This window comes from Coenobita brevimanus, chromosome 71 (genome assembly GCF_032717465.1).
Source record: "Coenobita brevimanus isolate Jiangsu-jjx chromosome 71, ASM3271746v2, whole genome shotgun sequence".
NCBI lineage: Eukaryota > Metazoa > Arthropoda > Malacostraca > Decapoda > Coenobitidae > Coenobita > Coenobita brevimanus.
The window spans coordinates 51975812-52003595 of NC_137024.1; the positions used below are offsets into that span (position 1 = coordinate 51975812).

Here is a 27784-nt window from a genome sequence, read left to right on the forward strand (position 1 = left end):
AAGTAATCTAAGGACATTTCTTTGCACCAAACAATTGTCAGTTCAGTCTTGAGGTTGTCCAGATTGGGTGTCTTCTTCTCTGCCATGATTTCCTTCATCTCTGCCTAGCAGTTTTCTATCAGATTTAGATCTAGACGGTTGCCAGGCCAGTTGAGGACCTCAGTCCGAATATCCTGAAGCCATTTTGTCACCTTTCTTGACTTGTGAAATGGAGCTGAATCATGCATGAAAAAGTCGCACCCATGATTGGCAAAAAAGTTTAACAAATGATCTTTCAGAACTTGAATGTACCAGCCACCATTCATCAAGTTCTTAGGAAGAAAGTAGAGGCCTCCCCTTCCCATTTCACCTGAGAAACACCCCCATACCATTACTGATTGTGGGTGCTTAACAGTTGGCACCGTGTAAGCAGGGTCATATCGACTACAGGAGGCAGGGTGACAAACCTTGGCAGAACACACCTGCAACATTTGAAATGTGCTTTCATCGGAAAACATAACTTTCTTCCACTCATCCAATGTCCAGTGTGCATACTTCTTGGCAAACTGAATGTGCTGCTTCTTCATGTGGTCAGTGAGAAGCGGTTTCCTTTGTTGCAGTGCGGCTTGTCAAACCCAGCTCCTTCTGCAAGCGGTGTTGGATAGTTCGAATTGAGACATCTTGTAACAGCTGGGGATGCATTCTCTTCAATTCTGCTGCTGTCAGTCAAGGATTCTTGATTACTTCCCTCTTCAGAAGCGTATCTGCGCCTCTTGAAGTCGTCCTCTTCTTTCCACCACCACATTTGTGCTCTGGTACATCAGGTGGCAGGGCGCGTGCTGCAGCAAGAATCTTCACGACGGTTGACTTTGGGTGTTCAGTACGTTCACAAATCGTGTTGATAGGGACATTATCCTGCCTCCATGCAATGATATGGACCCTTTCATCCCTTGAGCATCACTTTCCAGGCATGACAACTTGACTCTAGGAAAATAACAGGACGAACAGTAATGCATATGAAAAAAGAGGGAGGTGCAAGCTCGGAGCGACGGGAACATATACTCCCACTCTCGCTTCTGGGCAAGCACTGATGTGCTGAGTGTTTCACCACCTCCTGCCAACACCACACTTCTGGGCAAGCACTGATGTCCTAAGTGTTTCACCACCTCCTGCCGACACTAGAGGGGTTGCCAGTTACTTCTTGCCCCCAAGATTCACTTGGTAGAGGTGGAAACACAAAGCAAGGACAGACTTTCCCATAGCAATTCTGTGTATGTAGGTCCTAAGTCAGTGTGCAGTGGGTGTACGTTATCACAACCATAAACCTGGTTATGTACATAGTTACGGTATTAAGACAATATTTTTTTTACTATTCACAAGTTTTTTCTTCCTTACTCAATACCTTACTATGAAATGGTACTCAGGGCAGGGGGGGAGGGGCAGAGAGGCTCCTGGCATCCGTGGCACTGGCAGGAGGTGAGTGTTCTCTCTCATTGCCGCCTCTCGGTGGTTGCACATATATGACATTTGACTTGTGCATTCCTGCCCACTCTTTGTAGGCCCTTGTCCATCACTGGATGGTGGCATCTTCTCCAGGAAGTGCCATGCCGCCCATTCCATTGCAGCAAGTCTGTCAGTTTGATTCCGAACTGCACTTGTACACCCCTGTGGAACTGACAATTGTGGACCGTACTCCTGCAGGATTTAGAACACATGATCATGAACGAATATCCTCATAAAGATCACCTGTCTGGTTTTCTGGTAGTAGTAGTGATGTGCATTCATGGCACACATGTCTGCCAAGCAGAAAAAGTGTTTTTTTGTACCACTTGACACTGTATCAAATGCACTCCACACTGCCAGTCTGCATGTCAGGCTTATCAACCAAGTGCATGTTATGACTGTAGTCTGTGATTGCATCCGGCTTTCTAATGCATTTGCTTGTCACATGATCTACTTTCCCTTGGTTAAAGAGAGCTCCTGTGTACATAGTTGATAGTATGTGCACATCTTGCTTGTCTCATCAACGCAGGGCAAGATCATTGCTTCGTTGCATCTCAACAGTGCCTCTATCATGTTCTTGAGTGCAGCGTGGCATGCCATGTCTGTTTGGCTGCACTGGGCCACACAAGCCAATATTCCTGGCATATGCATTGCCAATTCAGGAGAGATGTACCAGTTATCTGTGTAGAATATGTGTCCTCTAACCATATAATCTTTCAACATTCGTTTCACAACTGCGCCAGAAATTCCAGGATGATCGGTGTGGGGGATATCAGTTGTTGCCTCGGTATATATTACAGTATCACATTAAAGATATCACCAATATAACAATCACACAGTGCAAATATCTTTATGCCAAAACGATGATGTTTTGATGGGATGTACTGTCTGAAAGAAATGTGGCCAAGGAATAACATAGGCAACTCATCGATTGCAAGCTTTTGAATAGCCCCAAAACAGCGTTTTATTTTGCCTCTGAGGTTTTGCAGATTGGGCCTGATATTGCGCAGACTGTTTGTAGGGTCCGTGGTAGTGTTGTCAAAGAAATTAAGGAATTGTAGAATGTTCTGGTACGTGTTCCGAGACATGTTTGCTGAATGCATCAACACGTGTCAAAACATTGGTCATCCAGTAATCAACAAGCACACATTTCTCCACCAAGGGCATCAACTTCATCAGTGCCAAGAACACGTACAAGGAAGACACTGTCTCATCAGTCCAATGCCATGTCCTTTAGGTCCCTTCTTTTCGTTCATCGGCAGTACAGGCATATCCCAGTTTAACAGTGCAGTTGGTTAAGTAAAAACCCATTGCTAGGCAGAGTATCATATCTCATATAAAGTATAGGGATGCATTTTTGAGCCTTGGGTTTCCCTCCCTCAACCAAGTCTTAAACCCCCCAAAAAAAATTAAAGCCAGTCTAAGTGGCCTAACAGCTGCAAAAGAAGCAAACCTAAGCCTAAAACCAGTGCCCATCCCACTTGTACCCAATCAATGTCACTGATGAATGTGATATCCGAATCATATTCAAACTCGGTAGAGAAGAAGCAGCAGCATTTTATACAATCCCACCATCAGACGATCCCGGGACAAATAAACATCTGTTATGCATAACAATAATGTATGAATGACACAGAATTGTCTCCAAGGAGCGAATTGTTGTGATGGAGAATTGTTGATGTTTTATCGGGGAATTCTCTTGACGGGAAATGCGATTGGGATTACCTTTTCAACAGCCCCTCATTATGTCGTTTTTGTCACTGTTCAGGTTTATTTTGTTCTTTCTTATTTTCCAACATTTATTTAGTAATTCCTTTGTATTTTCAGTGTTTTTCCATGAACAGCCTGAATGTAAACACATGATTTATCGATGTCACATATTTCATCAATGCATGAAATATTTACTCTCTAAGGCTATCATAATTATTAACCCCTTAACCGCGGGGCGTCACTTTCGTGACGCTTGGGAGCAAGGGATCATACCGCGGGTCGTCACTTTTGTGATTCTGTGTTATTTTGAACACAAGTGGTGGCTTGTATCATCTATCAGTACTGCCAGTGTCTAACACTAGTCAGCACTCCTAATCTCATCTGTACTCCCATCCATTGTTGACAATTTAGCCATTTCTCCCCGTTCTTGACTCCCTTCCCTACCTCCCCTCCATTACCCTCTCCTCTCCCTAGCCCAGCCGTGATGTGCTAAGTAAATCTTCCCTGGAATTTTCCACTGATTTCATCCATTGAAATAAGCCCTATGCCCTGTTCTTTTACCAAATAATATATACAAAAAAGAAATAAGGTACGTGATAGTGCCATACACCTGGAATTGGCTAATTATCACGTGACAACACCTCACGTGCACTCGTTCGCTAATTTTCACTGTTTATTTCTCCTTGAAATATGCCATATAATCTATTCTCGTAATAAAAATAAGTATAAAAAAGGAAGGGAGAAGTCTAAGTGATACTTACATTCACCTGGAACTATCTAATTTATTATGTATTGTCTAGATTTCCTGCCAGTCATTTCATAGCGTATATACTATCAGCTGTCACCACGCTGACATTGGCAGCATTGCACTCCCCCTAGGCCACCACACTGTATTCAGTTTACTGTCGTCTTTCAAGGTGAAACCACTTCGGATTCGCGCCTGTCCAATTCTGCCACTTTTTAGCCCCATGCAAAGGGTCCTGTGGCCTCTACCCTACTAAACCTCGTGTGGAAAGGGGTAAAGGGCCAAGTGACTGCTGTGGAACGTGAACTGGGTAATTTATCAATGAAAATGATGGACAGTGACTACAATCTTTCTGATGAGTAAAACAGTGCAAGTGGAAATGTAAATAATGTATAAATAATGTGTAAACAGCAAGTGAAAGCAATGAATGTAAATATAAGTGAACAGTGGAAAATAGTTTTATAAGTTACTGCAAGTGACAGTGCATAACACAGTGTAAATAATATAGAAATGTAAATATTGTAAATAAAATAGAGAATGTAAATAGAAATGTAAATGAGTAGTAATATAAGAATACGAGTATATATACTAGGAGTAATGAAAGTGAAAGTGACAGATTCACTCTCAGCACTAGTATACAGGACGAGAAAGTGAATGCTACGTATTTTACTGATAGAGAAATTGAATGCCTACAGTGACAATAAACTACTATTACTGAAGGAAACTTATGGATAAAGACTGCAGATATATATAAGTGTTATATAGTAATAGAAATATAAAGTATGAGTGTTTTTATGAATAAAATAATAAATGACAGAACAGCAGCGGTGAACAAGCGTAAGTGGGAAGGTCATACGCGCTGTAATTTTTATTGCTTTCACAGTGTTTTTTTTTTTTTGGAGTATGGATCCCAAACTATTTGAAAATCATAGAATAGTGTTTCTAGTGATAATATCAGGCTGTGGTAATCATATTATGGGTTGTCAGGAAGTGTAAAGTGGAGACTTCGTTACCCAACTTCAGAGGTCTCCACAAGTCCTACGGTACTCGATGAAGGCTCAACAAACACTCCAGGAGAAAGCTGAAGGTATGTGCCATATGCATATGTAATTTTAATATTCTAGGACTAATAACTGATTTTTGGCAAATATTTTTAGAGAGAGTGTCGAAGCGCGAATATGCCCGCGAGACGCAAGTCAAGCCAAAACAACTCCGTGGTTTAGGGGTTAATATTTTAAATTATTATTATGTATTCCATGATAGGTTAGATGACAGTTCAGTGGTCAGACACAAAATATGTTTTGTTGAGTCTCCTAGTTGTCCACACTCTTTTGTACCTCATCTGATGGGCAGGAATCCGTACCCCAGCTGACAGTGTTCACTCCACCTATGACTAATACACATTAATCTCTGTCTAAAAAGAGTTTATAAATCAACCTAAACACAGAATTTATGTCTAAAATATCATCAACATCGATAAAAAAAATAAGCAAAACCCATTGCAAAACCAGGGGTTGGTCTACAATAGGCATGGTAGGGTGGTATTTCTACCCCCATCGCTATTCCAGGATATCGCATCTATAGGTATCATAAATCGGAGTTTGCCTGTACTCTGTTGAAAAAAACGGTTCCTATCTGTTACAGCTGTGCTCATCAGTTGTTCATTGAAGAAGAGGAAGGAACCAAGCACTGAACTGTTGGGCGTCAGTCCTGTTGTGTCATGTATACCAGAGTCACTGTTGTCAAATGTTTAGATCCTTGGTCTGAAGTCAGTGGTCTGTGTCCATGCGTAGGCTGCTTGGGAAGAGGACTCCCGCACCACCGACTGCTGCCTGAAGTGCCCTTTGAGGCTGGCACATTTAGCGGCAGATTTCTGCACCTGCTGTGAAGGCCAAGGGGCTGACATGGTTCCCGGTGCTGAGGAGGATGTCTCTGGTGCTAGATCAGGTGGTGCAACATCGCAGGATGGTGAGAGGATGCGTGAGGTGGAGGGAAATGGTAGTGAGGGAGAAGCGTGGGAAGAGGAATGTGCTCAGTGCGCCTGCAGAGGCAGTACTTCATGATGAGATATGCTCATCTCCTCATCCTTCCCGGTAGGAAGTAAATGCTTTGCCATGTTTTTTTTTTTTTTTTTTTTTTTTAAGGAGGTACAGCAATCTTACAACAAGAAGGAGGTGGAGCATCATCGCCACTGTTACCAAAACCATCATCCTCATCCTCATCTGGTGGTGTTGCATACCGCTCATTGCTTTCATCATCACTTATTTCATCCACACTACTACCACACTCCTCATCAGAACTAATCTTGTCTGTGTCACTCTCCCAGCCCGTAGGGAATAGTTCAGGTCTTACTTCAAGACTTGTCAGGCCCTTACGCAGAGGGCGGCAACCCATCTTCTCTGTCACTTTTTATAACTCTTCTTTCCTTTTCAGGGTGACTTTACATTAAGAGGCAGCCTAATGCTTTCCTGTAAGCCAGGAAACCATTTACAACACTAGGTGGTAACTATATGACCACCCCTTATGTGTTCCTTATGTGTGGCAAGTGGGTTGGCAGAAGGTTAGTGCCCCTCCCCGTAAAACAACTACCGGTAACTTAAAGACAAATGGCCACCCATTATGGGATTATGGCATCTGGCTATAGAGACAGAGAGCTTGAAGCTTTCATGTTACTTCAGAAATGGACTCCCATGGGAGATGTTGTATGTGGATGACTTGATGTTAATTGCAGAGAATGTAAGGGAGGTGGAGGAAAACTTTAGGAAGTGGAAAGTCAGAATGGGCACAAGGGTTTGAGTGTAAATGTGAAGACAAAAGTGATGATATCAAGGGCTGGTGATAGTGTTGTCAAGACAGAGGGAGAGTAGCAATGTGCAGTTTGCCACAAGGGTGTGAAAAGTAACTCAATTTAGTGGAGTCTTGTGATAAATGGGTGCATAAGAGATGTAGCAGTATTAGAGGTAGACTGCGAGATAATGATGATTTCATATGTGCAGTGTGTCAGGGAGAGCATGTGGAGATTGTCAGGCCCGAAAGGATTGATCATGCTGGTGAGTCTCTTGAGAATGTGGAAGTTTTGTTATTTGGGGAACCTGTCATGCAATGAAGGTGAGGCTGAAGCTAGCTCTGTGGCTAGGGTAAGGAGTAGTTGGAGAAAGTTCAAGGAGCTGTTGCCTCTCCTAACACTGAGAGGGCTCTCCCTCCATGCTAAGGAATCTTTGTATGCAGTATCTGTTAGGATTGTAATGCTGTATGGCAGTGAGACCTGGGCAATGAAGGAAGGAGATATTTGTTTGCTCAGGTGTACAGAATGGACAATGATTGGATGGATGTGTAGTGTGAGGCCTGGGGAGGCTAGGTTTAGGATTGAAGAATTGAAAGGATGGGACTGGCGTGTATTGGTGTTGTGATGAGGAGTAGATTGAGATGGTTTGGGTATGTGGAGAGGATGGAGGATGACAGATACAGAAGCTGTCAGAGGTAGGGTTGTGAGAGACAGACTGAAAAGACCTGGGATGAGTAACTTCAGGGATAGGGGACTGAATAGGAAGGCTGCCAGAGATTGAGCAATATGGAAAGCTGTCATTAGGTGACCAAGGCTGACACATACAAGTATGTCGGAGCCTTTATAAATAATGACAAAGCATGTAATCATAATCAAATACATTGAAATTTTGTGTAGTTGTAATTGTAATAAAGAAATTGCCATGTAATCATAATCATTACATTACCCCTGTAAGTGCCCCATGTCTGATATATGGCATTTTACTATGTATGATGTCATTGAGCACTTCTGCTGGAGCATTTACAGTACATCAGATGTAAACAGAGCAATGTTCTGTATAATGCACGTTTTATCAGTTACTGGACTCATACAGGTGGTAAAAAAATATATATATATATATCAAGTGGACAATTAAAGAGTATACAAGAATTGCTTCTTCATATAGCACACAAGTGAAATAGAATAAAATCCACTGGAATGTACAATACCATATTTTGTATCAGCAGTAGTTGCATAATTAATTTTGTCATCATTGTGTATTACAGAGGTATATTGATTTACTTTTATATTTAACAGTGTGGCTCATTCAACTAATATAAGCTGGTAATGTGCCTTGGTTTAACTGCAGCTTTACCACATTTTATCATTAGTGGTATTGAAATGATGACTTAGATAGAAGTTGAGGGAGTGATTGTGGATGAGGAATTAGGTACAGCTAAGTCAAATTTCATGTCATCAAGTACAGAATATTTTAAGATAAAAGATAATGAAATATATGGCTCAGTTTGGATTCATCAACATTGGAGGTTTTTGAGAGATACATTTGAATCACTTTACCCTTCAATCTGATGATATTGCTACCATCAGTTGGTTTTATTTAACTTAGAACAATTTTAGTAGTGGGATTAGTGAAGGCCATATAATTATAATACCTCCAATTCAAAAACTCTTACACTGATTAGAACTATGTGAGGATAGTTAAATAGAATCCCATATCTAAGGTACTTCCAACTCAGAAAGTGTCCTAAGCTGAATGAAAGTATATGAGGATGGCAAAATACTGTAGAATGTAAATTATATAATTGTAGTGAAAGAGTTGAGCCAAAAATTAACATGCTTAGCCACCTGCACTTTTGGTATATCTTCTTTCCTCATTTGCACAGCCATGGGTCAAAAACTGAGAGATGGTGTGGCAGTACCTGGTCTGGGCCACTTGGTACACCATGGTCACACTCTTACATATCTAACATCCATGGACATCAGTTGTGAAGCAGACTGTGCTGGTTTTATTTACAGTATACAGCCAGACAATCAATCCAGTTATATACTGTATTTCCTCATTCTTGATATCACCAAACATTTTTATTCAGTTTAGAATAGACTTATAGTGAAGGGATCAGCGAAGGCTGTATGTAGCTTCCAGTTTGGAAAGTCTCTCCAGAGCTGAATAATACTGTCTTGTGTCACCAGTAATAGAATATAAAGTACATCACTTAAGTGAATTGGTTAACAATCTGAATACTGCAGTGAAATTCTGTCATTTCAGAGCTGTGTTGATTATTATTACTTTTCACATCATATTTCACTTGAAGTAACCGAGTTTATTGGAACTGAAAATTTAAATAATCTTCAGTTATATAACCGTATAAGCACAGTTGCTGTGTATACTGTGACCGTGGAATGTGACTGTTGTATTTGTTGAGTTTCTTGTGGAGTTTAAGCCAACATGATCTTGCCTTTGAGTCTTTAAGATGTAGTATTAAGAACATTTATAAGCAAAATTCTAAATGTTATTACATTAGGAAACAGTATATTATGTGTGTGTGTGTGTGTGTGTGTGTGTGTGTGTGTGTGTGTGTGTGTGTGTGTGTGTGTGTGTAAATTTTATATCCAGATTGTGTTGACAGCATAGCCATTTATTTGAAGGTATCAAAATCCAGTGTTATGAATAAAAGATTCTGTATTTATATACCAATTTCTTTTGCATGTCCCAAATGCCTCTTGTTTATCTGTCTAGCTATCTATCCATAGTGAGACATCTTAATCCTAGGAGTGGTAATGAACTATAGTGGTGGGCATAATTGATTGCTTGTAATTGATTACATCAATTACAGGGTAAAATTTTTCACTAATCGATTATAGTTCCCCGTAATCGATTACCAAACAATTACTCCCAGCATAAAATTACACATTAAATATATATTATAGACACATTTATTTCAATGGATTTTACCCAGTACATATTAATCTGTTTTATAATTAATGCTTTCATTCATAATGATATATGTAAAAAAGAGGTAGCTGAGAATTAATAGTGTGTATGTATGAGCAGATTATAAAGCCGGGGCCTCAGACATTGGAGAAGACATCTAATACAACAACAAACTTGTTATGCAACATAATCTGACCCTGACTCCTCGGGTTCAGATACGGTGCAGGCCATGGGTTCTTTGTTATCGACCAGGCCAGAGTATGCAGACAAGGAGGGGAAGCCCAAACACCAACTGATCTAAGGCACATGTGTATTAAACAAGGAACAAAATACAAAGACTACTGACTATGATATACACAACAGTACATGACCAAGCCTATTCAGTACAAATATATTAACTAATACAGAGTAATACAGTTCACACTTGCATTGAATATTTCCACAATACAATACACACAGTACACTAGATATGTCTCGCTAGAACACATACACAGCTGAAGGCACAATAGAACCTCTAACACAGTCTATCTTGATGTGAACACATACACATGACAGGGACAGAGACATTACCTCACTTCACTATACACTTGCGTGACATAGGCGGGATATAGGCTGTCTTGTGCTACACTCGTGTGACAGGGGCGTGGGGATATATCACTTGTTATACACTCGTGTGACATGGACGGGAAGTGACACTACAGGCATACCCCTGTTTAACGATCTAATTGGTTAGGTAAAACCCCATCATTAGGTGGGGTATCATATATCAGGGTACTTTTAACATGTATTTAAATGTGGACCGTTTACCAGCCTTGGGTTTCCCCCCAAACCAAGTCCAAAACCCACCCAGATGAGCCCAAAGACAGGTTTAAAGGCAATCTAAATGGCCTGACAGCTGTCAAGGAAGCTAACCCAAGCCTAACGCCTGTAAATAACTCACTGAAAGCAACAAATAAAGCCTGAAAATCATTAGGAATAGGTTAGAGAATATCAAACACCTCTCATCATTTACTTCTTGTAAGTCCATGTCCAGTCCTGGTCATCATCCTTGCTGTCCACTCCGAGGCAAGGGGACATGTGGTGCTCCCCAACACTCAATCCTCCTCCTCAAAGCCCTCAAACCCTATCTCCAGGGGAGGGTCAGGGGGGGATGGCAATGGAGTGCAATGCAATGACTCAGGCGGAGGCAATGGAGTGTGATGTGATGACTCAGGCGGAGGTGATGGGGTGTGATGCGCTGGCTCAGGCGGTGGCGATGAGGTGCGATGAGATGGCTCTGGAGGTGGCGATGGAGTGCAATGTGATGATAGAGGAGGTGGTGTGGGAGACAGCTGCAATGTCCGGTGAGGTGGCGAGGGAGACCGCTGCAATGAATGATGAGGTAGCGATAGAGTCAGTTGCAATGGCTCTCATCGTGGCAAGGGAGACAGAGACAGTGGCCAAAGTGGTGTGCAAGATGGAGGGTGGGACGAGGAGGCAGCGATGGAGTGGCAGAGTGCCTTAGTGGAGACGCACGTGACACAGGAGACGGTGATTGGCTGGAAGTTAGGTCCAGCACAATGGGCTGAGCACATCCTCGGCAGGAGATGTCCCTCGGTGTTTCTCAGCTGGTTGAAGGCTGGGGAGATGCTCTGCTTGTCGAGGGCTGATGAGATCCTATGCGACTTGCTGGCCTGGTGGGGGCCTGCTTAACCCATTGCGTCCCGTTGACGTATATATACGTCCGAATGTTTTGTCACTGTGACTCCCGTTGACGTATATAAACGTGCCACAATTGCAATGTCTGTCATTTGCACATTTTTCAAATTTCGTGCATGATTTTTGGTATGTATACACGGGACACCTTCCTCTACAAGATGCCAGGCAGGGACAATGCCTTACCCTGCATGACCTCCTCCCGCACGCCATTGTCTCGGCAATTCACCTGTTACCAGTGACCTGGCCAGTAAAGAAATGTCGTGCCATGGTACGAAATTCAAGGCCAAAGTGATTCCCCAGTCGATGACAATGTGGAGGACAAAGTTTATGTAGCTTTAGAGGAAGAAACAGTCAGAAATGATCAGGAAATGTCGCCAAAAAAGGTCAGGTATGTTGATGTGTTTGGCGAGTGAAACAATGCTTATATTGCCTATATTACTGTGTGAAAACCAATATACTCTCGTATTACATATAAATTCGTACCAAATAAATAAATATATACCGTTTATGGGTGGTGTGGAATAGTTACCCTCCCAAAGAACTCATTTTCTTTGAAGCCAGCCTGATAGAAAACCCAGTAAGATAAGGGGTACTGCTACCTGTAACCAGTATTTTAATCTTCAGGTGAGTGATTTCTCTATGAATTTTTGATGTTTCTCAGCAAAAGCTGAGGTTTGAGCCAAAAATTTTTTTTCCAAAATTGGTTGGGATTGGGGGGAGTCAGTGGTGGAAGATCAGTCGGGATGGGGTGGGTTAAAGTAGGCTGTGATCATTGTCCGCCTGGCCACCCTCTTCTTCTCCATCATCATCCTGTAGACTTCATACCCTCCTCGAGCCGATTAGCTGTGTCCCTGCCTCGTCCTGAAAGGGGGTCGTGTGTTTTCATGAGGTCTGTAATCTTGTCCAGCTTCGTTAGCATCTCCCACAGGATCTTGATGTTGAGAGCTCAGACCTCAGGCACAACCTCCTCCTCCTCTGCCTCCTGGTGCACCCGCTGGATCTCCATACTGAGGAGCTCCTCGCTGCTGAGCTTCTCCCTGTGGCTCTTGAGAACCTCCTCATCGACCTCCCCGAAGCCTGCCTCGTGTGACAACTCGACAATGTCCTGCCGCACACGCTCGACAGGCAGAGGTTGCACACCCTCGGGGAAGCCAGTGAAGGAGTGAACACATTCTGGCCACAGCTTCCGCCACATATCGTTCATCGTCGCCTGGCTTACCACTTCCCATGCTGCAGTTATATTCTCTAGGGCGGGCGTATGTTGTACACTCTCCAGAACTGCTGTACTGTTGTCCTCTCGTCACTGTCTCAGGCCTTTACCTACTGCTTCATCTTGCGGCGGAGATAGAAGTCGCCTTAAAGGCAGCGATCACCCCTTGGTCCATTGGCTGCACAAAAGACATGGTGTTGGGGGGTAGGAACACCACCTCACTATTGCTGGCCCATTCCTCCATTGCGGGCGGGTGGCTAGGCGCATTATCCGCCACCAGGAGAAATCTGTTCGCCAGATTTTCACGAGACGCATACCTCTTCAGCACACGAGAGAGGTATGAGTGAAAATATGACGAACAGATATCTGAAGTCTACTAACCTTCTTGTTCGACTTCCAGATAACCCCAAGGTTCTCCTTAACATACCCCACCAGAGCCTTGGGCTTTAGCCTAGGAACAGCTTCAACTTGAGGTTGCCCTCAGCATTGCCCCCCAGCAGCAGTGTCAGGTGGCCTTTTGAGGCCTTGAATCCTGGTATAGACCTTTCCTCCATTGCAAGATATGTCTTGGAGGACATTCTCTTCCAAAAGAGCCCAGTCTCGTCAAATTTCAACACCTGCTTCACACTATAGGCACTCTCCGCACTAATGCATTTCAGCTCATCAAGAAACGCTGCTGCCACCACCATATCTGCAATCGCCGCCTCACCATACATCTTCACGTGGTGGAGATTTGCCTGCCTCTTAAACCAGTCAAACCACCCATGGCTAGCCTTAAAGGTCTCGCTTTCATCAAGCTCATGCCTGACCTTTAGCTCGTCCCAAAGCGAGAGAGACTTAGTGCAAATAATGGCCTGGCTCATGGGTGCCTTGCCTGGTTCTGATCTTCCACCCACGTGCGCAGCATCCACTCCGGCTCCTCCATCACAGGTTCTTGCTGGCGGGTGTTACAGGAGGCAGATAAGGTTGCAACCTCCCCAGCAGCAGCCTTAATTGCCTCCTTCTTCTTTATGATCGTGGAGACAGTTGACTGGGCCAGGTGGAGAGCCGAGGTGATAGAACACACACCTTCGCCTTTGTCATGCCGCTTAAGAATGTCCAGTTTCATCTCCAGTGGCACAGTCTTACGTACACGCTTTACGGGAACATCACCAGCACTACCACTAGCAGGCCGCTTACCACCACGACTAGGGCCTCCACTAGCACCACCACTAGCCCCACCACGTGCAGCACCCTTACCAGACATTATCTCACTTATTTGGGCCCAAAATCACACAATATTGTATTCCACACATGATTAGTATCACTGCTCTACTCGTGGCACTGCTTGAACACAGTTGCGATGCACTACAATAGCAACTTGCATAATGTTGGTGGTGCAACATGATCTGTAGCAAGCAAGCGTAAGGGAGATCCTCACTCTGAAATGGCCGGTGCGAGAAGAGCGATATGGGTGAGCAATGGGTATGGGACCTGCACGAGCGTTTCTGCGCATCCTGGGAGGCGGGTGAGCTCAGCTGGCCACTTGAACCCGTGAGATTCAAAATTTCAGCCCATCATCTGTGGGCGTGACATCGGAGGGCCCATCGTTTAACCGGGGCTTGCCCATTGGGTATCGGGGCCTGGTGCAATTTGTACTCCCATCGCTAAGCTGAGGTATCACATACAGGGTTATCGTATATCGGGTCATTACTGTATTTCACAGTGTTCTCACGTGACATGGACGCACAGAATATTACCCTTAGTACACTCGCGTGACATAGATGGGATATCACCATGGGGTACTGACTGCACACAACCTGTAGGGCGGGGACACAACACTTATATGTCTACAGAGTTACCTATGTATTGCATGGGGGAGGGAGGGGAACACACACGAGATAGCCGGGGTCGGCAACCCTGTACCAGTGTTAGCACTCATATGGACTCTTTACTGGGTTCACAATTTACTATATGTTGGGACAGGGATATCACTAAGGGTAATGGGGGGAATCACTTTACACAGGGGTGTATGCTGTCACACGGGGGGGGGGAGGATATAGTAACAGTCTAGAGTACTTCTACTCACAGGTACAGGTGCTGAGCAGCGCTAGTGCGTGCCTGGGCCCACTACGCTGGCAGCTGCAGGTGGCGGCCGGGAGTAAGGGGTGGGCTGTCAGGAGTGCACTCCCGGTTGGAGTCACTGTCAGGGTTGCCTGGGGTCCGGGTCGAGCTGAGGGGTCGAGTGGTGGGCCACCCTTTCCTGGTGGGGGCCCCTGGGAGAGGAGTGGCCTTCGGGACTAGGGCCGAACAGGGCCAGGAGGTGTGCAGCACAGCGCCTGCCCTTAGTCGTGGTGGGTGTCCTGGGGACCGACCTGACCAGGTCCGGGCCAAGGGTTGGTTGCGGGACTATTGGCGCCTCTCCTGAGCTACGGTCTCGCCTAGGGGAAGTGCCCGTCAGGGGTGGTCTGCAGCCGCTCACTCTAGGGGTTGTCAATGGCTGTCAGTGATGAGGGTGCTGCCGCAGCAACATGACGCCTGGTCTCAGGGTGATTTTGCCCTGTCTGGTCTCTGGTGGGGTACCTGCAGGGGAGCAGTCTCCACTCTCCGTACAGGAGGGGAGAGGAGAAGGGTGCCTCGCTCTGCTGCAGGAGGCGTGGGCTGAGCAAGAGGCAGTGCCCTCACAAGTAACCTCTGGAGTCACGGAGGGGGAGCAACCAGTGGTCTGCCTCCTAACTTGGCAGGCCTGACAGTCCCTGCCAGAGCTCCTTACCGGGGCACGAGAGGAGGTCTGGAGGATGCCTCTTCAGCCAGGCAGATCCGGTGGACACTGCCTAGGCTCCTGCCTGGGGTAGCAGCCAAAGGAGATCCAGTGGACACTCCTTCAGGCGACCGCTCGTCCCGGGGATGACCGAAGGGGGAGGCCCACGGCGTCTCCAGGTGAGTGCCGCAGGTCCAGTGGACACTGCCCTCCTGCCATCAGGGGATGGTGCAGCTGGGGGATGACCGGTGGTCTGCCCTCCGGTGGTAGATCCGGTGGATACTACCTCCGGGCCTACTGTCCTCCTGGGGAGTTTCAGCGAAGGTTGTCTGGAGGACATGCCGACGTGCTGGCTCCCAGAGCTGAGTGGCAGAAGGAGGAGAACCGGTGGTCACTCCAGTGTTAGGGGGTGGGGTTGAGGGTTGGGAGGGTGTGTGGGTGAATCTGGGTGGAGGATGGGACAGGTGGCCTGACTTGGTGCGGGTGGTGATGACTACTGGTGTAGGGGATGAGGGGGTGGGCCATGGGCGTGCATGCGAGCAGCGTGTTGGTGCGGGGAGATAATGACGGGGGCAGGTATAAAGAAGCGGTGGTGGGTGGGCAGGTATAAAGAAGCGGTGGTGGGTGGGCAGGCGTCGGCATCAGCTGCAGGGGTGGTTGTTGCTGGGGTTGGCATGTGGGCGGTCAGTGGGAGGCTCGAAGAAGCTGTAGGCGAGGGAGGAGGTGAGTAGGTGGGGGTGGGGGTGGGGGAGGGGAGTTCAGGGTGGCTGGTGGGGGTGGAGGATGGAGTGGGACGGGGCATGGGAGGGGTGGGTGGTCGCAGGGGCGTTAGGCGGCCACGTGGTGTGGGACTCGAGGGCGGTAGCATGGTGGGGGTGGAGTGCAGCGAAGCTGTTAGAGGCAAGTTGGGAGTAAGAGAGGGCGGGATGTGTCCAGGGCGGGGGTGGTGGCGGTGGTGGTGGCGGTGCTAGGCAACGATAGGAAAAGGGAGAGGTAGCAGGAGTATGAGTCATTGGAGACTGGTGGGGAGGTGGGGGGCACGGTAGGCAGGTGATGGTGGTGGCAGGGCAGTGTGGGGTGTGTGTGAAAACGACGTACGTGGCGATTTCGGTAGGTACGAGTGGTGTTGTGGTACTGGACAGTGACTTGGTACGGGTTTGGGATTTTCACAATTATGTAAGGGCCTGTGTAGCGGGGGGCTAGCTTGGGCGGCATTGGAAGTGTGGCCACCATGATGGAGTTGCCTGGTTTGTAGGGGTTGGTGGCCGAGGCATCTGATGCTAGACCTTGTGTGGTTTGGAGGTGGTAGAGTTTATGTTTAAGGTGATGAAGAGGGTCAGAGGAGGTAGGGTTGGTGGATGCTTGCATGTGGTGACGGAGAGGCAAAAGTAGATGTACCTCGCCGAACACTCGCCTGTGGGGTGTGATCCCATCCTCACGGGGACAGGAGTTCATACCCCACTGTACTATTTTGACATGTGCTGGCCAATTGTCACTCTGCACAGCTTGAATCCTGGTCCGCACTTGGTTAAGCAAGGTGTCACCCAAAGGCAGCACTACATCGAGTGGGTGGACGGTGAGTGCCCTGCCAACCACTTTCATATACTGTAGAGGCTAAATGACAAAGACATTACCATAGTCAAGGGGTTAACCCCATCAGGTTGGGTATATCTGTGTCACTATAGTTTAGCTTGCATTATGAGGGTTAGTTATAAAAATATTAACGAGGAATTATTTTGCTCTGTCCATAATGTACTGCTAAAATAACACAAAATATGTATGCTTGTCCTTGTATATTATACAAAATATTGCTATGCAGGACAACTATTTGCCCTGCATGATAAGTTTCACATTTCATACTCTATAATTTAAAACAGTTGGAAAATTCTGGTTCTGAGCTGCATCAAGGTACAATCACCATATAAAGTACAATTATCTCAGCTTCATAAAACAGCACAGCTCTTCTAAAACTTAAAATATCTACAACTAGGCAATGGACGGTTTATGATCTGAGTGAGATCAATGGTATACAAGCAACCCTTTTGACTACTTTGATGCCCTCAAGTCACAGTACTTGTGCAATACATGGACTGCATCAAGCTTTCATGATCCCAAATGGTAATTATCCAGCTGAAAGATAATGAGATCACTAAATAAGTTATTTCAGAGATTAACCCCTTCAATTCATTGACATAATTTACATTTTGTTCCTGCTATCACCATACAATTTTTGCAACTTAGGACACTTTCAGCAGGTGAAGGGGCTAATGAATGCTGTCTCTGACTCCTACAGTTAATAATCTCTCTCCAAAGCTGAATAAATTTGTCTGGTGGAAGCAACAAAATATAAAATAATAGCAAATGGTCAGTAACAGAAGTTATTACATCCTACTGCTGGATAGATTTAATGACATTCTTATATCCCCTTACACACTTAAAAATTACCATAAAATCTCCATTATTTTAACTCAGTCTAAGTACAGTACATCATTAGTTACTTTAATACTTCTCTCTCCAAATTATTTACTCAGACTGCAGGTGCCATATTACTTAAAGGGGATAATGAAGGCTATATCTAACTTCTGTTATAAAAGTCTATCCTAAGGTGACCAGAATTGTCTAGAGAATGCAAGAAAAATAAAACGTACTGTAATCAGTGTGAGGTTTAAGAGGCACTTGCTGATTGTCCCTGAATTCTAAGCATTCTTCTGAAGTACAAGTCAGACACCCATAACCCTTCAAACCCACGATGTATTGTTCTTTTTCATTCTTGCTGTCTGTAGATGTTTCTATCCATCCATCCATCCAATCCTACATTGCCCCAAGAGGAGCATAGGAACCCTGGGCTAGGCAGTTGGTCTCGACATTTAAGATGAGAGTGACCAGCCTCACTCATCCCTGAGTGGTATTACATGAGCTATCAACCCCAACCACCCCTTGGATATAAACCTTCACCGGCTCAATCTGACTGGAACGTAATAATTACCCACTAAACCACCAGGTGCCAAAATTTGTTTATATGGTTACCACTCAGTGCAGTAAATGGTTTCCTGGTGTACAGGAAACCATCTGGCTTGTCACTCAGTGTAGAGTCACCCACAGGCAGAAGGAAAAGGAAAGAATGAAGGAAAGAAAGACAGAAGAGGGAGTGTAAAGTCACCTGTAGGCAGAAGGACAAGGAAAGAATGAAGGATAGAAAGACAGAAGAGGATGAAAGGAAAGAAGGATGGAAGAGAGGAAAGGGCAGACACCCGAGAGCAGCAATACATCGAGTGAGTGGATGGTGAGCGCCCCCACCTACTCCTCAGCTCAAAAGATCTTTTTGAACTATGGGGTTAGATATTGCCTTTACTAACCCTGTTAAAAGAAATCTCCCCTCATCATCATCATCATAATCCAGACCTCCTTTCCCACCCTAGGGCAGGGTGAGGAGTAGCAACGTCCAGACAGCCCAAATTTGCCCACTCCAATGGGCCACGCTTCCATTCACTCACCATTCAAGCCCCCAGAATCCTGGCACTATCTGATACAAAAACATTCACCATGTTCTGTAGCTTCACATAAATGTGTCCAATAGAGTCAATCCGGGCGCTGTCATGTTAAAAGGGGTGCCAAATCCCTGATCATGTGCTTCTCCACACAGTATTCATCCCGCCTGCTTGATCTCTTGTCAGTCCCCTAGCCTCACCGACTTCCAAACCTCTCTTCTTCACACACAACCACCATGTCCCTCCACCTTCTCGTTGGCCTACCTCACCTCCTCTCTCCTTCAGATTCACTCAGATATACTTTTTTCACCAGTCTGTTGTTATCCATTCTCTCCACACGACCATACCATTTCAGTACACTCTCTTCGATTCTGGTGTCCACAGACTTCCTCACTCCGCATCTTTCATGAATCACATTATTTCGTATCCTATCCACTCTCTGTACTCCACACATTCCTCAGCAGTCCCATCTCCACTGCTCTCACTCCTGAGTTTTCATTTTCATGCCACACCATTGTCTCACATACACACATGAAAGCTGGCACCAACACTCCTTCATGTAAGCCTCATGCTGTTGCAACACTAAAGCCTCTGTTTCTTATCAAAGCCTTCATTGCACCAGCTACTTTCCTTCCTTGTGTCACTCCACTTTCCACTTCTTCTGCACATTTTCCTCTCTTTTCTATCATTGTACCCAGGTATTTGAACTCTCTCACTAATTCAGTCTCTCTTCATTCACTGTAACATCACACAGAGAGTCACCTTCTCTCTCAATAACCATCACTTTACTCTTTTTTTACATTTACTCTCAAGGCATGACGCTCACATCATCAAAACTCTGCTCTAGTCTACCAATGTTTTGTCCGGTATCTGCAAGTAGTACTGCATCATCAACATACAACAAATTTGAGATACTTCGTCCATCACCACTCATTACCAATGCCATCCCCCTCTCCATTAATCGTGTCTTTACTTCTCTCATCACCCCATTCATATACATACTGAATAACATGAGGACATCACACAACCTTGTCACACACCCACACCGATCGTGAACCATTCACTTAGATGCCCATTAACCCTTACACATGCTTCATTACCATCATAAAAACTCGTTGGTACCTAGCAATTTACCATCTACACTGTACATGCGCAAAACCTTCCACAATTCTTCTCTGCATACTTTGTCATATGTTTTTTCCAGATACATAAATGCCATAAATGCCTTATAGTCCTTCTCACAAGCCTTTTCCACTATCTGTCTTACTGCAAATATTTGAGCCACACATCCTCTGTCACTCCTAAAGCCACCCTGTTCATCACTCACTACGACTTCTGATCTCTCTCTTACTTTCTCTGTAATAATTCTTCCATATACTTTCCCTACCACATCCAATAAAACTTATGCCACGTTAATTCTTGCACTCACTTAGCTCACCTTTATTTTTGTACAGGGGTACAATCATAGCTTTTTCCACTCTGCTGGCAAAGTTTTACTCATCCATGCCTTCTTATGTATCTCCAACAAGCACTTCATTCCACACTCTCCACTACACTTAATCATCTCTGCATACATCTAATCAACCCCAGCTGCATTCCCATTTTTCAGCCCCTTCACAGCACTCTTCACTTGTGCGAGTGTCATTTTTCCTGGCACTGTATTCCTTCTCTGCATGCCTCCAAAACCAATCATGTTTATAGTGGCTCTGCTCTCTCTACTCCCATTCAACAGGCTTTCAAATTATTCTTTCCATCTGGTCCTTACTTCATCCCCATGGGTTAATAATACCACCTACATCCTTCACATTTCTTTCAGTTGTCACTTCTACATTTCTGCACCACTTTCCGGAATAACTTCCTATTCTCAAAGTAGTTCGCAGTCATTTTTCTTCATAAATCATCATTTACCTCCTTTTTCCTCTTCACTAGTCTCTTCACATACTTCTTGCTCTCAGTATATTCTGTTATTTTAATTGAACCCCTGTTCTGTAACCACTCTAGCCACTTCTTTCTCTTTTCCTCCAATGCTCTCTTGACCTCTTCATTCCCATGCTGTACCTTTCTACTTTGTTGCTATTCTTGCCACACTATTCACTACTTTAGCATTCGTAACTAAGCAATCCCTATATGCATTCCACAGACTGTCCAGATCCATTTCATTCCAGTTCACTGATTCTAACTCCTCATCTACTTTGGTCCAGCATTCACCTGCCATTTGTCTGATCCTCAGTTTCTCAACTTTCAGTCACTCACCCTGCCTGCTCCTCTCTCTCTCTCCTGGTCCATCTTACTCCTTTCAGCTTGATCTTGCATACTACAGTAATATGATCTGACTGACCTCCACAACGTTCTCTCACGGTCCTCGTATCAGCAACCATTCCCAGCAATGACCTCTCTATGAGCACAGAATCAATTAGACTTCTTTCAATACGATCCCCATTCCCTCTATACCATGTATAATTGTGTGCATCTTTGTTTGAAATATGAGTTACAAATGCACAACCTCCTTTCCCAACACATATCCTTCAGTTGTTTCCCATTTTCTCCTGGTACTCCATTACAGCCCATTATGTTATCCTCAGGACCAGTTCCTACTCTTCTAATCATATCACCCATTACGATCACTTTATAGCTCCTGAGCATTTTTCCCACTACTTCATCCAGCTCATCCCAAAACCTGTCTCTTACTCCTGTCATAACATGGTGCATACGCTACGATCACAGGCACCTTCACCTTCTCAAACTTGACATACATACGTCTCGAGATGACACATTTGTAATCTCTCATTCCACTCTACCACACCTCATTCATCAACAAAGCAACTCCTTCCTTGCATCTTCCTCACCCATCCATGCCCAATCTTACACATTTCTCCCACTCCTCCCCTCAAGTGCAGTAAATTAGTTGGAGGTAGCAGGAGTAACCAAAAAATTACATCACTGGACTGAACAGGTTACTGATATCTAGGATACATATATGTTATCTGAGGTAACTATCAACTAAAAACTAATTTAGTCATTATTAGTAGTAATTTCTTCATTGCAGTGATAGTCAATGGTAATGGTCATATTCTTCAACCTGCACTTTACTGTATTATACTAATGCATGAAGGTACTCCCTGCCAATAGCGAGAGTCAAAAGTAGTGCTACACTAGAACTAACTGCAACTTACTGTACATAATAGAACTCAACATTAATGGTAGTGTACTGTACAGTACTTTCATTAAACCTACAGTGAACAACTTTTTATCATTTCTAACTGGATTGATGCCAGTGAAATAAAGGAACCTCCAGGGCAGTGGGATATGTTATAAGACAGAAGATAATATAGTACAGTACAGTACTGCTGACCACAGGCACCACACCCACTGGTGCTGCCTTATCCAAGTTGCCTTCCACAGACTCTTAACATGTATAATTTCAGCTTTCAGCGCTATATTACTGAAGTTATTAGGCATAAAACAAGGGCTGTGACAATAAACATCCAAATTACACTAATGGCTGGGAGCCAAAGCTGGTATGCTGGAAGGCAGGAATAAAGGTACCATACTGTAATAGTTACCACACTTCAGAAATCATGCCCATGGACACTACAAACTCATAATACTACAATATGGAAGCAGTAAAGTAGACACAACTTATGAAGATTATGAAGGGTGAAATGACATTCCAAGTATTCCAGTAAACATAAACACCACCCTTAACTCAGACATTTTCCCACAGTATCAGGTATTGGTAACAAAAGCATTAAAAATAATGCCTTAACATTTAATAGTATGCTGTGAAATTCTTTGAACCTGCATAAAAAGTTAATATGGGCACTTAAGTACTGTATTGCATCAGATTATTGAAGTATTTTACTAAATTACTACTATTCTTTCACTGTGCATCATTTAAGTACATTATTATCTTTTGCAGGTACTGATACCTGTCCACTATTAAGTGGGTGCATAGCAAGCCATGCAGTGCATCAAAATGCAATAAACTGAAAATCTGAGAACATTCAAAACTAAGTACAGTAATCATTAAAACAAACCCTGATGACAGTTCAGGACTCTCACTGCTGATCCAGTAATAGTTTTCAAATGGTATTCTGCATACGTGAAAGCCAGTGGGGCCAATGTTTTGATTAAATTCTTATATACTCAGTGTCATTCACAAACTGCAACACTTGAACCATAAACTGTTTTTAATAATACTTAAGTCCAAAGAGTTTGAAGGGCAATGGTCTCTCCTCATTATGCTGCTGACCCAGTTTTGAGACTTGCATCTCAAACTTAAGCTTATTTTAATAACTCATGCAAAATAAACATTTCAATAATATGTAAAGAATTACTTTTACTTTTATGTTTACAAAAATATTTCATATATCTTTAATTAGCTAAGGCTTCAGGGAATGAATACATAGAGCAATGTAAGTTAACCAATGAACATTCCACTCCTACTTTTATGTATCAATAATGTCAGTGAGTTTTTGGGTAATCTTGCTTGGCCTGACAGCTAACCCAGACCATGGTCTTCGAACAAACCCTGAGGTGTCTCCTCCTGTTGGGGGGGAAAAATTATCATTATTCCCACACTAAACATTTAAGGGGTACATTAACTACCGGTACTCACTACACCTAAAAAGTAGTTAAACTGAAAAATTCCCTACATTCATGAACTGGCTTACCAAAATGAGAGTCTTGTTGAAAATAAAAGTGGCAATCAACAACATTAATCTAAAACCACAGATTTTTGCACAAAGTTGTGATGTCAGTAATACAAGACAGGGGACCTGTGCAAAATATGAACTTCCATGTCAACAATGAAAACTGTGTCATACTAGGTAGGGATAACAGACCCTCTATGAACTATAGGCAACAAAGACAGATCTCATTGTACATGAGATTACTCCTCACACTTAGCTGCGCTGAGATTACTTCTCATACTTAGCTGTGGTGCCCTGTACAGTCAGCAAACCATTTAACTACATCACATCAAGGCTGCTATTCTTTTGTCTGGTCTAATGAACAATAAACTCAGCCAGTCTGACAGCATCTGTCAAGATACAGTGTTAAATCCATTACAAGCTAGGGATGATTTTCAAATTATTCCAACTTTTTTCATATCACTGTTGCTTCAAACTGAGGGAAACTGGCTGATTAGCTTTATTTCCAGCAATGGAATTTTAAAAGGCACTTTGTCCTGAATACATGTGAACTATCATGCAATATGCAGTAGAACGCCAAAAAAGGCATTTCATTTGGAGGGCTTACCAATATTGTTCTTAATACCTGACTTTCCAATGTACAATATTTACTTTTTTTAAAACTGAATAATACCAGCATTGAAAAATTCTCAGAACAAAATGATTTATAATACCTGCAAAAGAATAACAAATACAGAATGAGGCAGCCTCACAGCATCATTCCAACCCAGTGCAACTTCCACATGCCAGGCCTGACAAGTGCTTTTTTCTACTCTACCAACACCCCTTCATGCTTGTGTTCATGCCTCTAAAACTATGATGGAATGCTGTTTATGGGATTGATAACATACAAAAGTGATACATAAACATTAAGACCCCTTGAAAATGAATAACAATAAAGTGAACAGAAGAGCTTGTTAACTCTTCCTTAATAATGCTACATTTATAATCAGAAAACAATAATCAGAGGTGATAAAAATATTTTAATAAGCAGACTGGATGTTCTACACTAAATGTGGCTTATAAGAGACATCAGACTTACCACCACCACACTGAAATCTCTGAAGAGGAAAATTTCCACATTTTAAAAAGTGATATGTTTAGTTCTCATACACCAAAGTGGCAAAAATCAATTGTATTTCTAATTTCTAATTGTATAATTAGTGTGGCTGTCATACTGTTAATTACACCATTAGAGGGAAGCAGCAGGAGGGTTATGACAGCAGTCAGGGTTTATACTACAAGCAATAATAGCAATTTCTTTTACAATAATAGTATACATATCAGTTTATTACTGCATTTTTTTTTTCTCTCTCAAAAACTCTGATAATCTAAGCATACAGTACTTTATAACTGCTAATGTATGTTATAAAAATAGGAACTATTCTCTGAAGTATACAATCACAGACAATGATCCTGTTCAGTGACAGAAATATTATGATGCAGTAAATAACCTTCTAAGGGTATAGTGCTTCCCTCAACTGCAAAAAATAAAGTGGCAGCTTACTAAACTCTTAAAGTATCCTAGTAATTTTTTACAGGTTTGCAACTAGAAAGTCAAATATGGTACACTAGCAGGATAATGGTCTGTGACTGAGAACTGCATGCCTAGGAGGAGGATGCAAGACTGTTTGGGAGTTACAAGGGAGAAGTAAAAATTCTACCATATACGATGATGTTTATTGACGAGGAAGAGAGCGTGATACAAGCTCTTCATTCCCACCAAAGAAACACTACTCCTCAGAGAGCAACATAGTAACAGTAACTTCAGAATATAAAAATAACTGGCAAATCATATCCTGTCTTTTGGCAAAGTCCTAGTCAGCAGAGAATACAAAACAAAGATGATGACTAACAGTCTCATGAACATACTTAAACAGGTCATGGCAGCTCTAAAGGTAGGAGCATCTAGCATCTATTACTGTCAAAATTATCAGTAACCCCTTCAGTTCCACAACACATTTTTCATAGTATTCATGATGTTAAATGAAGCTATATCTAACCATTTCCAGCTAAAAAGGCCTAACTAACAGTGGAGACAAGAATAAAAATATATTGCTGGACTGCGGGAGATAATTAGCTCCTGCCATTAATATCCAGTCACACAATCTAACTCATTATGTAAATCTCTCAGTATGTTTCAGAGAGGGGATGAAAGGAAATAACATAGTACATATAAATTATGTGTGACTGTGGTTTCATCTTATCAAAAAATAAAGTAATTCACACAGCAGTGTCCTTGTCATGAATACCATAAATCTTAATGTGACCTCTTCCACCTGCTATTATATTTTACTACTGACACTGCTATAGAAGCATAACTTGTTCTTACAGAATATCAATTAATGTCATTACTTGATGGAATGTGAGAAAAAAAAAAAGTAATCAGAAATGAGTCTTTATATAAGACCCATATCCCTAAGGGCCATTTCCACGATTTCATCCTAGAAGAGGAAGGAAGGGAGAGGTATTAATATGTGAAAATTGTGCAATTTTGCAGGCTAATAAATACAAATTCCTGCCATAACTTACTGCAGTTTAACTCAGTTAATGTCCAACTCTATGACCAGTGTTACTGGCTATACCAAACACAAATAAAATACTACATTCAATTAACAACGATGATTCAGTATTCACTATATTTTACAAAAGATGTATGATTAGATGATGATGATGATATCTTTTGACAGCCAGATACATGCACAGAATCACAGTATATGAGCTGCAATTCTTCCTTACCATGAAAGACAAAATACTGTGGGAGTGGTGCAAAGACAACCATTATCTCCCTGTAACTGCCTTCTTCTGGTGCTGGCAGAAAGAACTGAGTATCAGTGATGAATGGTGAATTGAATATCAGTGACAAATGGTGACTAACTGCTGGTCATGAAGTTGCATCAACTGTGGTATGATGAACTATACTGTACTCAGAATTTATTTCAAGTCGTTTACCTGAATATTGAAAAGAAAACTGTTTGTTGATTTTTTTAGAATGCAGCTAACAGATCAGCTTTGCCATTAAGCAGCAGGTTGTTTTAAAAGAGCAAGAAGCATCTTAGCACTGTTTTGTCATTCACAGCCATTCACTGACATTCACATCAGGATTGGAGAAAAGTAATTCATAAGGAAGCAATACTGTGTGATCAAACTGGAATCATGTCAGTCACAACGACACATACTTCCCTGAGTCCTTGATATATCAGTGACTGACAGTTAAGTGCACACGCACGCACGCACACACACCGTTCTGACTACTGCTGATGATCTGTATTCCTATGGATATCCAGTTTACTTCACATATAATTTTGAAGCAGAACCTTGAGTACCTCCTGATTTATTCTAAACCACTGCAATTATTATATCAACATGACCACATGAGACTGCAGACAAAATGTCTGGCATTAACCCCTTCAGCACGAGGATATACTATGTACTTCATTCAACCATCAAACATTTATCCAACATAGGAGAAACTCCCTGGAGTTAAGAGGTTAGAAACTCCACTAACCTCTTCACCACAAGGTCATACTTTGTATTTCATTTTAGCTAATGACAAACAATTTTATTGTGTAGGAGACCTCTCAGGATGAAGGGGTTAAATAACATGTTCCACAACAAAACATGCATTGGTGCCACTCTGAAGTGCCCACAAAAGTAGCAATAAGTATATGTGCATTACAACAGTCCCAGATATTGTGAAAAAGTGGTGCGGTGCTTCAGAGCATTCTGATATTGTAACCTCCATAATACATGGCCTCTTCCTCTGCCTCTGCCTAAGATGGGAAAAAGGGAGATTAGATTAAAAAAAAAAAAGAAAAAAAAAAGGGGGGGGGGGGGGAATAATGTTCAGTTACATAACACCATCTAACATGAGTTTATGAAAAACATACACACACTGAAGAAGCTGTTGAACTGTAGATGATCACATATAACTATACTTTTTAATGTCAAAAGTACAAGAACAACACCTTGACTAATGGCTTTACACTCCAACACTGCAGTTCCACATATCATGCAGACCTTGAATCAATTCTGACAAACAGACCACTGATCAAAATTAAACCTTTATAATCAAAGTTCTAATCACAACAATAACCTGAATCTATGGAATCATATGCTAACCATAATTTTAGGTGTAGAAGAATTCAGCTGATAAATTCAGGAAAATGAACACCAAGCTGGGAGAGTATATTATAGGTATTATTATTTCCAAAGCAGTGAGATAAAATTCCCAACCCGGTATTACTTGTCCCCAAAACTGCTGCTCAGAAGGACAAGACAAAGGTTCCAACCAAGATGACAC

General features: G+C 43.0%; 1 protein-coding gene across 2 annotated transcripts in view; it reads right to left on the bottom strand.

Annotated features, from left to right (window-relative positions):
• Nucleotides 1-23172: 23172 nt before the first annotated feature.
• The window catches only part of AP-1sigma (AP-1 complex subunit sigma-2), a 72984-nt gene continuing 68372 nt past the window's right edge, over nucleotides 23173-27784 (bottom strand). Inside the window, exon 6 of one of the 2 annotated variants that reach the window (XM_080277724.1) lies at nucleotides 23173-23336. In XM_080277724.1, the coding sequence (XP_080133850.1) occupies nucleotides 23292-23336 (45 nt within the window). In that variant the 3' untranslated portion in view covers nucleotides 23173-23291. Of the gene's footprint in view, nucleotides 23337-25147; nucleotides 25926-27784 lie in introns of those variants that run through there. The other variant, XM_080277723.1, reaches the window with a different exon arrangement.